Below are 11,066 nucleotides of genomic sequence, written 5' to 3'. Positions count from 1 at the left end.
CCCAAAGTGTTTTGCATGTCAGCAGTCAAGCGATTTGCATTATCATGATGATGTGGCAAGTTACAATGTGCTTTTTGAAAGTCCCATATCTTGAAAACTTGATTGCTCACATGCAAAACATTTTGGGACTGTATCAACAGTGGACTACAAATACCAAAATATTGTTTTTTAGTGGATTATTCCTTTAATGCAGTGTACACCCAGCATGGTGCCAAAGGTCCATTTTTCCCCTCTATTTCTGTTTTTGTTCTATTGTTATTGCACAGCAAAAAGGGAATTGACGTGACCTCACAGTGATTGCCATGCAAAATGGCCAAATATGGCGCCAAATGGAATGTTTGAACTCTGTCTAAAGTCCAAACGTTAGCTCCACTGCACGTGGCCAATCCACAGGTATTATTATGATCACATAGAGAGAGGAAACTACTGCTACAGCATGCCAGCATTTAAATCTGTACATACCAGCATTGGAAACCCAATTCTGATTGTCTGTGCGTGTTGCAGACTTTAGGCCTACATAAATCAACGAGAAATACAGCCCTAAACCGAACCTGTACGATCCCAAATATGCTGTATTTACCCTCCTGCACAGCAGGTCAAGTTTCAAAGTTTCCCTCTCTGGGTTACGTGAAACACAACAAATATTGACTGGGGCCACGCTTCTATCAGCACTCAGTGGATTTTTAACTCTCATTTTGGGATCTCTCTGCTCCCTCTTGGGTCCCGGCTGAAGGACTATATCTGAGAGTGCTAAACCTCAGGCACCACATACAGGCCTGGAACCATGAGACGCCTGGCTCTCCTCCTAGGCCTGCTGGTCCTACACCAAACCCACTGCTTTGAGTTTGTGGTCGAGGGAGAGTGGGAGACAGAAACGGTGAGTTCATGTTTTTCAATATCAACTGTTATACGATAACGAGATTGTTTTATAGATGTGTCTTAATTGCCTTAATGCTGATGGTCCCCAGGAAGAGTAGCTACAGCTAATGGGGAACCTTAAAAATACAAATACAAATGTGTGTAGATACAGCCTTCTCTCTATCAAATGTGTTTTTTGATAACGTTCCTATAACAGAACAATATTTTATGTGACGTCCATGTGACTGATTAATGTACAACTTTTATTCTTTATTTTACAAACGGCCCTTTTGTTCTACCAGTCATTAGAGGAACAACATGGACGATTTAAGGTGAGATGAAACTCTTCTTTTCTTTTTTCAAACAATTTGTCTGAATTAATGTTAAATAATGTCATAGTTTACTATTCACAATCGTTAATAATCTGCATTTCTTATATTCAATATGACATTGATTCAATAATGCAACAGATTATGAGGGAAATTATCCTGTCTTGAGGTGGTTTTTGGTTTTGCCCAGTTACAGAAATAGAATACCAACAACATGTAAAAGCAAGCGATCTGCTTCATTGACCTCTGAACTATTGATAAAGGGGTTACGTAGAGGTCAATGGATTGAACCCAATGACAGTCCTATAAGGTCAATATAGGCTTACTGACAATTCAGCATTTTTATTTAGAATGTCGATAGAATTGTTATGCCATTATCACCTACCTATAGTTACTGTTACATATGAAACATTTTCTTTCTGAGGGCAGTATGGGACAGTACAGATACTTCTGCATCCGCGTTGCTTGCTATTTGGGGTTTTAGAATGGGTATCTGAAAAGCCTTTTGTGACAACTGCTGATGTAAAAAGAGATTTATAAAAGACATTAGCTTGATTGATTGGTACAGAGCTGATTGTTTCGATGTGTTTCCAGAGGGCGATATTGACCAGTGAGGAGCAAGAAGACTTTGAGGTAGGTTTCTCTCTCTGGTCTCTGCTTGATGTTCGACCCCTCTGTCTACTGTGACAGAGTTAAGTCCTCTTATCTACAAATCAATGGTCCTGTTTGATGAGAATCCGCTGACAGACAGGTTATTGACTTCACTCTGCAGTTGCTACATCCATTTAACGTTTCTGTGGTAAAATGTGTCATTTTCTTTCTCAGAATTCTCAGCCTGTTATACACTGAGTATAGCAAACATTAGGAACACCTTCCTAACATTGAGTTGCACCTCCTTTTGCCCCCAGAACAGCCTCAATTCATCATGGCATGGATTCTACAAGGTGTCGAAAGTGTTCCACAGGGATGCTGGCCCATGTTGACTCCAATGCTTCCCACAGTGGTGTGTCAATTTGCCTGGATGTCCTTTGGGTGGTGGACCATTCTTGATACACACAGGAAACTGTTGAGTGTTAAAAACCCAGCAGCGTTGCAGTTCTTGACACTGCTGCGCCTGGCACCTACTACCATACTTCGTTCAAAGGCACTTAAATATTTTGCTTTGTCCGTTCACCCTCTGAACGGCACACATACATAATCCATATCTCAATTGTCTCAAGGCTTAAAAATCCTTTAGCCTGTCTCCTCCCCTTCGTCTACACTGATTGAAATGTATTTAACAAGTAACATCAACAAGGATTTCACCTGGATTCACCTGGTCAGTCTGTGTCATGGATAGAGCAGGTGTTCTTTAGGTTATTTATACTCAGTGTATAAGTAGATACTCCAAAGAAACATGTTTCCTATCCATTTTTCAGTCAGATATTTAGATTTTTAGATGAAGAAAAAAAATCTGTGCCCCGAAACCACTTGTTTTATGTGGTTTAGATGTAAAGATGTAGAGAGTTTGACTCACAATTCATATGCAACGGCACTCATCCCTAGTCGATGACATCACAGCCAAAGTCAGTCTCACGTGCTCCACCTCTCTCTGTAGGCCATCCGGGGTGATGACATCACAGTTAAGAGCTACAAGGTGGAGAGCCGCATCACGTCGCGGTTCTGCCACACCACGGTCAAGAGCTCTGTGGTCAACTCTGGTCCAAATGCCCAGAGCATTGGCTTCAACGTCCAGATCCCCAAACGAGCCTTCATCACCAACTTCACCATGTGAGCCAACCGTCTCAATCACAATAAAAATCACAATCTCAATTCTCAGTCACAATGTCACAATCACACTGAAATACAATCCTCGACTTAATGGAAAGAGCTGGAGACTATGTTGCGTCCTGTTTTTAGGAACGTGAATGGGATCATGTTTGTGGGCTCAGTGAAGGAGAAGACTGTGGCTAGGAACCTCTACGCTCAGGCTAGAGCCAGAGGGAAGGCCGCTGGCCTCGTCAGGTACCGTACAACCCACAATGCACCATCGCTATGGTATTTAGTGTAGCTATACTGAAAAATGACATCTTGGACAATACAGGGAAATGGGTTCCCACCCATATTTTGACCATTATGCCATTCATAATGGTCTACGCTGTGTGTAACAAACATTGTTGTTGCATAAGACCTTTCTAGTGTCCTGTAACTGACTATAGAGCTGGTAATGCTACACCACAGGGCTAACTCCCAGGACATGGAGACCTTTAAGACGGAGGTCCACGTGCCTCCTGGCAGTAAGATAGAGTTTGAGTTGCACTACCAGGAAATGATGCAGAGGAAGCTGGGCTTCTATGAACACTCACTATACCTGCAGCCTGGACGACTGGTGCCCCAGTTCCAGGTGAGAAAGCTTACCTGTGTGTGTGTGTGTGTGTGTGTGTGTGTGTGTGTGTGTGTGTGTGTGTGTGTGTGTGTGTGCGCGTACCTGTGTGTGGTATTTAACGACTGTATTTGATAGGTCAGTGCCTCTGTGTCAGTGTATTTGAGCCTTCTCCCTGTCTCTCTGCAGGTGGATGTGTATATCTATGAGCCCAGCGGCATCGCCTCTGTGGAGACACCGAACACCTTGGGAGAGCATTTCAGCGGCATGGCCAAACTCACCTCCTCGAAGGACAAGGCTCACGTGGTGTTCAAGCCTTCGCTCCAGCAGCAGAGGAAGTGTGAGAACTGCACCACCAGCGCTATCGATGGCATCTTTACCGTCAAATACGACGTCCTGAGAGACAGCAACGCCGGGGAACTGCATGTGGGTACACACACTGACAGAAACACACCCAGTAACACAGTCTTTGTGTCACTTCACTTTGTAACAGAAATGTAATACAGGAAGTATTGGTCACTGTTATTTCACTGTTTCTCCTAGGTTTCTGACGGGCATTTTGTGCATTTCTTCGCCCCGGCCAATCTCTCCCCCCTTCCGAAAAACATTGTCTTCGTCATTGACGTCAGTGGATCTATGTGGGGAGTCAAGATGAAGCAGGTGTGTGACGTAACCATAGAAAAACTCACAGGGGTCAATCTGTGCCCCATCAGTCGCACATCTCTCTTCTCTCACAACCGGGAGAGTCTGCCTGACAAATGCAACACTGCCCTCATGTGGGTATTCTGTGAAACTGCACTGAAATGACTGTCCAATCTAATTTATGACTTTATCTCTCTCTCTCTTGCTCTATAACTCTCTCTCTCAGACTGTGGAGGCTATGCAGACCATATTGGATGACCTGACCATGGATGACTACTTCAGCATTGTTGACTTCAACCACAACGTGCGCTGCTGGAGTGAGGAGCTGGTTCCAGGCAGCACCATACAGGTGGCTGAGGCCAAGAAATACATCCAGAACATCAAACCCAACGGAGGTGAGAGAAGGACGGAGAGAGAAAAGGGAGGGATGAAAGAAAGGGAGCGACAGAGAAAGAGAGAAATGTGGAGGAGAATGAGGGTTGGATGGAATTAAGTAATGGGGAGAGACAGAGGAAGAGAGGACAGAGTGGTGGATAACGAAAGGCTGTCTGGATGTGTATCTGATTGGCTCTCACTGCCCTTTGACACGATCCAGGCACCAATATCAACGAGGCATTGATGAGGGCGGTGCAGATGCTGGTGAAGGCGTCCAATCAGGGCATGATCGACCCACGCTCTGTCTCCATGATCATGCTGGTGTCTGATGGAGACCCCACTGTCGGTGAGACATCATACCGCTGCTGATCTCAAAACGGACACTGACTGACTTTTCATCACCCACCTCATACCACTTCACCCCCCTTTATTTTCACCCTCACGCCCCATCTAATAACCTCTAGTGGTGTACTGCCTTTCATAATGTTGAGCTACTGTCATCCACCATCTCTCCCTCTCTGTGTAGGAGAGATCAAGCTCAGCGCCATCCAGAAGAATCTGAAGAAGGTCATGAGGGAGGAGTTCTCTCTCTTCTCATTGGGCATCGGCTTCGATGTCGACTACGACTTCCTGGAACGCATCGCCATGGAGAATAGGGGAGCGGCCCAGAGGATCTATACCAGCCACGACGCCTCAGATCAGATACGGGTACGACAGACCCCTGTCCCTAAAACTCCCATTCATCCTTCTCTCCCTAATCCTGCATACAGTTGCATCACTACTCCTCCTCCATCCATGTATGACTACTTCTCCTCTGAATTCTCCTCCTTTTCTTGTGTAAACACTCTATCTTCACCGCCTCTTTCACCCTGCCATCTCTGACCTCCCTCCTCCGTTAACCCCCTCCAGCGGTTCTACAGCCAGGTCTCGTCTCCCCTCCTGAGGAAGATCACGGTTCAGTTCCCAGAGGACTCTGTCTCTGACGTCACCCAGAACCACTTTGACAAGTACTTCAGTGGCTCAGAGCTGGTGGTGGCTGGGAAAGTACTGCCCTCTGAGTCCACTACTCTAAACAGCTTCACCACCGCATTCGCTGTGAGTCATACATACACATGCACGCATGCACACTCATACACACAGTGGTGGAAAAAGTACCCAAAAGTCATACTTGAGTAAAAGTAAAGATACCTTAATAGAAAATGACTCGAGTAAAAGTGAGTCACCCAGTAAAATACTACTTGAGTAAAAGTCTAAAAGTATTTGGTTTTAAATACACTTAAGTATCAAAAGTAAACGTAATTGAAAAAATATACTTAAGTATCAAAAGTAAAAGCAAAAGTATAAATCATTTGAAATTGCTTATATTAACCAAACCAGATAGCCGGGGGCACACTCCAACAATCAGACATAACTAACAAACAAAACATTTTTCTTTAGTGAGTCCGCCAGATAAGAGGCAGTAGGGATGACCAGGGATGTTCTCTTGTAAGTGGGGGAATTGTAAATTTTGCTGCCCTGCAAAGCATTCAAAATGTAAAAAGTACTTTTGGGTGTCAGGGAAAATGTATGGAGTAAAAAGTACATACTTTTATTTAGGAATGTAGTGAAGTAAATGTAAAAGTTGTCAAAAATATAAATAGTAAAGTAAAGTACAGATACCCGAAAAAACGACTTAAGTAGTACTTTCAAATAGTTTTACTTAAGTACTTTACACCACTGCATACACACACACACGCACAGGTACACACACTCACCTGTGTCCTACCCTCTCTCTGTCCCCCTCTTCTTCCCAGGATCGTCTGGACCTGTCCCTACAGACTGAAGCAGACTACCTGGAGCTAGACGCTGCGCTGGCCCAGCAGCAGCATGCTTTCACTGGCTTCGCCAGACAGATGTGGGCCTACATTACTGTCAACCAGCTACTGGCCGAGAGGTGAGAGAGAGGGAGAAAGGGAGAGAGAGCGAGTTTAACACATCGTTATTTTCAATCTAAGGAGTGAATAAAAAGCTTGTGCTGTAAATTGCCAGCACTTTGATACAGACTATAGAGCCTGATTAAACATACAGAGTAACGTTTTGTGAATGTTATATCTCTGTTCCCTGCAGGTCCCTGGCCCCCACTGCTGGTAAGAAGAGGAAGATCACCCAGAGGATCCTGACCCTGGCTGTGGAGCACCAGTTTGTCACGCCCCTCACTGCCCTACTGGTGGAGAGTGAGGAGGCCAAGGAGAGGCTGCTCGCTGACTCCCCTAAGGACCCCAAACAGGGCTGCTGTGCAGGTTCCTGATCCAAAATCACTTGAGTCCCCCCTTTTTTGGTCTTGTAAATGTACATGAGTGCAAGAGAGTGAATGAAGCTATCCCAAACTCGCTGTGTGTGTGTGTGTGTGTGTGTGTGTGTGTGTGTGTGTGTGTGTGTGTGTGTGTGTGTGTGTGTGTGTGTGTGTGTGTGTGTGTAGGAGGATCTGGTATGGCTGCTCTTGGAGGAAGGACTCCAGTGCAGATGGTTCACAGCATCCCACCCTGGGTCCAGATGACCACCCCTGCCCCCCCTAGCCACGCCGAGAGGCCCCTACCAGATCACATCACCATAGGTGACAATAACAACACACACACACACCTCTATAAACATATGTGCTACAGTATAATACTTCTCTACCTGTCCATATCACCATACTTAATAACACACACATAGCCATACACTGTGTTTTAAAGGGGCAGTGCGGACAAAAATGTGAATTTCCTGTGTTTTATATATATTTCCACACTATGAGGTTGGAATAATGCTGTGAAATTGTGAATATTATGATAATGCACTGTTAGTGTAAGAGCTGTTTGAAAAGTCTGCCTGAAATGTCAGCTTGTTTTGCTGGGTGGGGTTTTTGGACTGCCTGGTGACATCACCAGGTGATATAAGTCAATAGACCAATAACAAAGAGAGTTTGCACTCTTCTCTGCCTATAACAGCTGTTTTCAGGTTACACATCCCTCCCATTAGGCTCCTCCAATTAGGCCCCTCTCTCAGACCACTCCCAGACAGTCCTAGCTAAATTCTTGCTGGTTAAATTGCATTTTGCTAAGAAACATTTTATTTTACTTCAGTGTTGTGATGCAAAGATTCTAGCAAAGTGCATAGTGCTTAGAATTAAAAAGGTATTGTGGGATATTATTCATCCTAATCAGACAGGTTTTTTATGGACGATACATTGGAGATAATATAAGACAAGTACTGGAAACAATAGAACACTACGAAAAATCTGGGAAACCATGCCTTATATTCATAACTGACTTTGAAAAGGCTTTTGATAAAGTACGACTGGAATTTATATATAAATGCCTGGAATATTTCAATTTTCAACCCTAGGTGTGAAATAGTAAATAATGTCTACTTTAGAAAAGTTTTAAACTGTCAAGAGGAGTAAAACAATGGCCATCGAAACGAAATCCAGGGCTTAAAAACAAAGGTGTCATTGTACGCTGATGATTCATGTTTTCTTTTAAATCCACTATTTGGATCTCTCCACAGTCACAAAGAGGATCTAGATACTTTTTTTAACCTCTCTGGATTACAACCAAATTATGATCACATACTTGGTATTCATATCCCGAAAGAAAGAAATTATCTCATTACAATGCCTTTTAATAGAAAGTTAGCAAAATAGATAAGATCTTGCTACTGTGGCAAGGAAAATACCTTTCTATTTGTGGAAGAATCACCCTCATTAACTCTAGTCATATCCCAGTTTACCTATTTGCTTATGGCCTTGACTACTGTACACATAGCAACTTGTTTTTTAAATTATATGAGCAAAAAATATTCCATTTTAGTTGGAACGCAAGCCAGACCAAATTAAACGGGCCTATTTATATAAATAATATGAATTCAGAGGACATTAATGATTAAATATTAAAGCATTAGACCTCTCACTAAAGGCTTCAGTCATTCAAAAGTTATACTTCAATCCGAACTGGTTCTCTAGCAGATTAGTAAGGATGTCTTACCTCATGTTCAAGAATGGCCTTTTTCCCTTTATTCAGATTACAACCTCTTACTTTCGGTAATTTGGAAATGAAATAATCTCCAAAATATCGCTATTTTTAAGCCAAGCCATAGAAAGATGGTTGCAATTTCAGAAAAGACAGAACAAATTGAACAACAAATATTATGGTTAAATTCAAATATACTAATTGATTAAAAAAATATATTTTTGGAAAGAATGTTTAAAAAAGGTATAGTCTTTGTAAATTATATCCTAAATAGGACTGACGGAGTTGTCACACATGCAGCTAACAAAAATATATGGAAATGTCTGCTGTACTCAAAATTACAACCAAATAATTGCAGCATTACCACAAAAATGGCAGAGGCAAGTGGTAGGGGGAGGAAGTAAGGAACTTGTCTGTTGGCCCTGCATTAAAGACCAAAATTGTCTAAAGAAAATTGCGATACATAAAAAAGTATACCAGTTTCATTTAAGGACCCAAAAAATGACAGCTGTGCCATATAGATTTGCAAAATAGTTGGGAAGAGACTTTCAAAAAACAACTGGATTCAAAACTTGATTTTTTCAATTTAAATTACTATACAAAATTCTTGCAACCAATAGAATGTTATACATATGGGGGATACAGCCATCCCAGTACTGCAGATTTTGCTGCAAAGAGACAGAATCTTTAGATCATTTGTTTTGGTACGGTCCATATGTAACTATTTTTGTTTCTTTTTGACCATTTTAATTGAGAACAATCACAGTAAGTTCCTTAATTGTTACCCAGAAATGATTTCATATTGAGATAAAAACAGCTGCATTGGGCCATCAACATCACCTACCTCCCTACCTGGCAATTTTGCAGTGGGTAATATTCTCATGTCCATTGTGTCACTATAGTAACGGTTGTCTGTCTGTGTGTTTTCTGTGGGACAGTGGAGAATGACCCTCACTTCATCGTCCACCTGCCTAAAAACAACATGGACGTCTGCTTCAACATCGACTCAGAGCCTGGACACATCCTCAATCTGGTGTCAGACCCCGGTGCAGGTGTGTGTGTGCATGCAAAAATGTGTGTGTCTGTGCTTGTGTCCTCTTACCTCTATCCTCCGCCCTCGTTGTCCTCTAGGTGTGGTGGTGAATGGCCAGCTGGTTGGCTCTAAGAGGGTGGAGGAGAAGGAGAAGGTGAACACGTACTTTGGCATCATCTCAGTGTTCTACCAGCCTGACGGCATCAGGGTGTCAGTCAGCACCGACCGTATCGACCTGACTGACGGCAGGAACAACCACTCCTTCACCTGGGGAGCCACGGCCGACATCACCCAGGACAGGTAGGAACATGCACGCCCGCACCACATAGACACACACGAACCGCTGGTCAGGCACCATCAGCCTGTTTTACTGTGGTAAGGTAAAAAAAGGACATTGAAAAGTACACGGTTTCCTGTTTTAACCACATGCTATGATCTCTGTGTGTTTCAGGGTGAAGGTTTCCATAGTGAAGGACTCCAAGGTGATGGTGACGGTGGATGACAAGATCACTGTGATGGTGCTGCTACATCGTGTGTGGAAGAAACACCCAACCCACGTGGACTACCTGGGCCTCTATATCCCCAGCAACAACCAGTACTCCTCTCAGGCCCACGGCCTTATAGGTAGGTCACCAATAATACAATAATGTTATAAGCTAATTCAATTAGTTGACATATAGAGGCAAGATACCTTACATCACCCTTGTAGTGAATCCTGCAACAGTATCCCTATATTTAATCGCAGCCTACTTCACAAGGTTTCACTGACCTGTGTGTGTGTGTGTGTGTGTGTGTAGGTCAGTTTGGCCAGGAGCCAGAGGTGAGGGTGTTTAACCTACACCAGGGAGCTGACCCTCTGAAGAAGGAGGCCACCATGGAGGTGAAGGGCAACAAGCTGGTCGTCACCAGGTAAGAACATCCCTGCTGCCCGGTAAACCACACACCATTACAGGAAAAACATCAGTACATCACACATACTCAGTCAGTAAACCTCATCTCTGTTCAGGTAATCCTTCCGCCATATCACACAGCAGGACAAAGTGCATAGGAGCGCTAACACAATGAGGTTTGTAGACGAGGTTGTAACTATTGGATGTGTGTGACAGGGGCTGGCAGAAGGACTACAGACGGGATAATAAACGTGGATCTGATGTCTTCTGCTGGTTCATCCACAACAGTGGCAAAGGCTTCATCGATGGCCATTACACCAACTACCTCGTCCCACGACTCGACAGCTTCCTGCCGCTCCCGCTCTGAGCGACCAATCGCCAGGCACACAGGGGTACCACGTAACCCAGGCAGTCAGACAGGGCGTAGTTATAAGGGATATCTTATTCCACAGGTACAGGAGACGCACACAAATGCAGCCAATCTGACTAGACACATATCTGTTATTACCTGTTTTCATGTCACATCTCTGTCTGACAACTCTCTCTCTCTCTTTCTAAAACGTTATAAAAAGCGGTATCAGTATGTATAGC

The 11,066-nt window shown here is 43.6% G+C and overlaps 1 protein-coding gene across 1 annotated transcript; it reads left to right on the top strand.

Annotated features, from left to right (window-relative positions):
- Window positions 1–445: 445 nt before the first annotated feature.
- On the top strand, window positions 446–11,062 carry LOC115180379 (inter-alpha-trypsin inhibitor heavy chain H2). The gene is made up of 20 exons (XM_029742429.1): window positions 446–877; window positions 1,161–1,190; window positions 1,782–1,820; window positions 2,785–2,957; window positions 3,087–3,191; window positions 3,408–3,570; window positions 3,739–3,975; window positions 4,093–4,209; window positions 4,418–4,586; window positions 4,787–4,912; window positions 5,093–5,274; window positions 5,476–5,661; window positions 6,360–6,499; window positions 6,673–6,845; window positions 7,025–7,159; window positions 9,491–9,604; window positions 9,684–9,885; window positions 10,037–10,209; window positions 10,383–10,494; window positions 10,692–11,062. Exons 1-20 carry the CDS (start codon window positions 785–787, stop codon window positions 10,840–10,842), a joined length of 2,820 nt encoding a protein of 939 aa, XP_029598289.1. The 5' UTR covers window positions 446–784; the 3' UTR covers window positions 10,843–11,062.
- Window positions 11,063–11,066: the final 4 nt, after the last annotated feature.

The sequence above is a fragment of the Salmo trutta genome, chromosome 40 (assembly GCF_901001165.1).
Source record: "Salmo trutta chromosome 40, fSalTru1.1, whole genome shotgun sequence".
NCBI lineage: Eukaryota > Metazoa > Chordata > Actinopteri > Salmoniformes > Salmonidae > Salmo > Salmo trutta.
The sequence above is the reverse complement of the archived record's forward strand: the minus strand, read 5'-3'. Positions and strand labels throughout refer to the sequence as shown.

Excerpts from the sequence above, each read along its gene's own strand:
- LOC115180379 (XM_029742429.1), top strand. The coding sequence starts at position 785 with ATGAGACGCCTGGCTCTCCTCCTAGGCCTGCTGGTCCTACACCAAACC. Across the intron at positions 1,191-1,781 it reads AACAACATGGACGATTTAAG|AGGGCGATATTGACCAGTGA; the intron begins GTGAGATGAAAC and ends ATGTGTTTCCAG. Across the intron at positions 4,210-4,417 it reads GGGGAGTCAAGATGAAGCAG|ACTGTGGAGGCTATGCAGAC; the intron begins GTGTGTGACGTA and ends TCTCTCTCTCAG.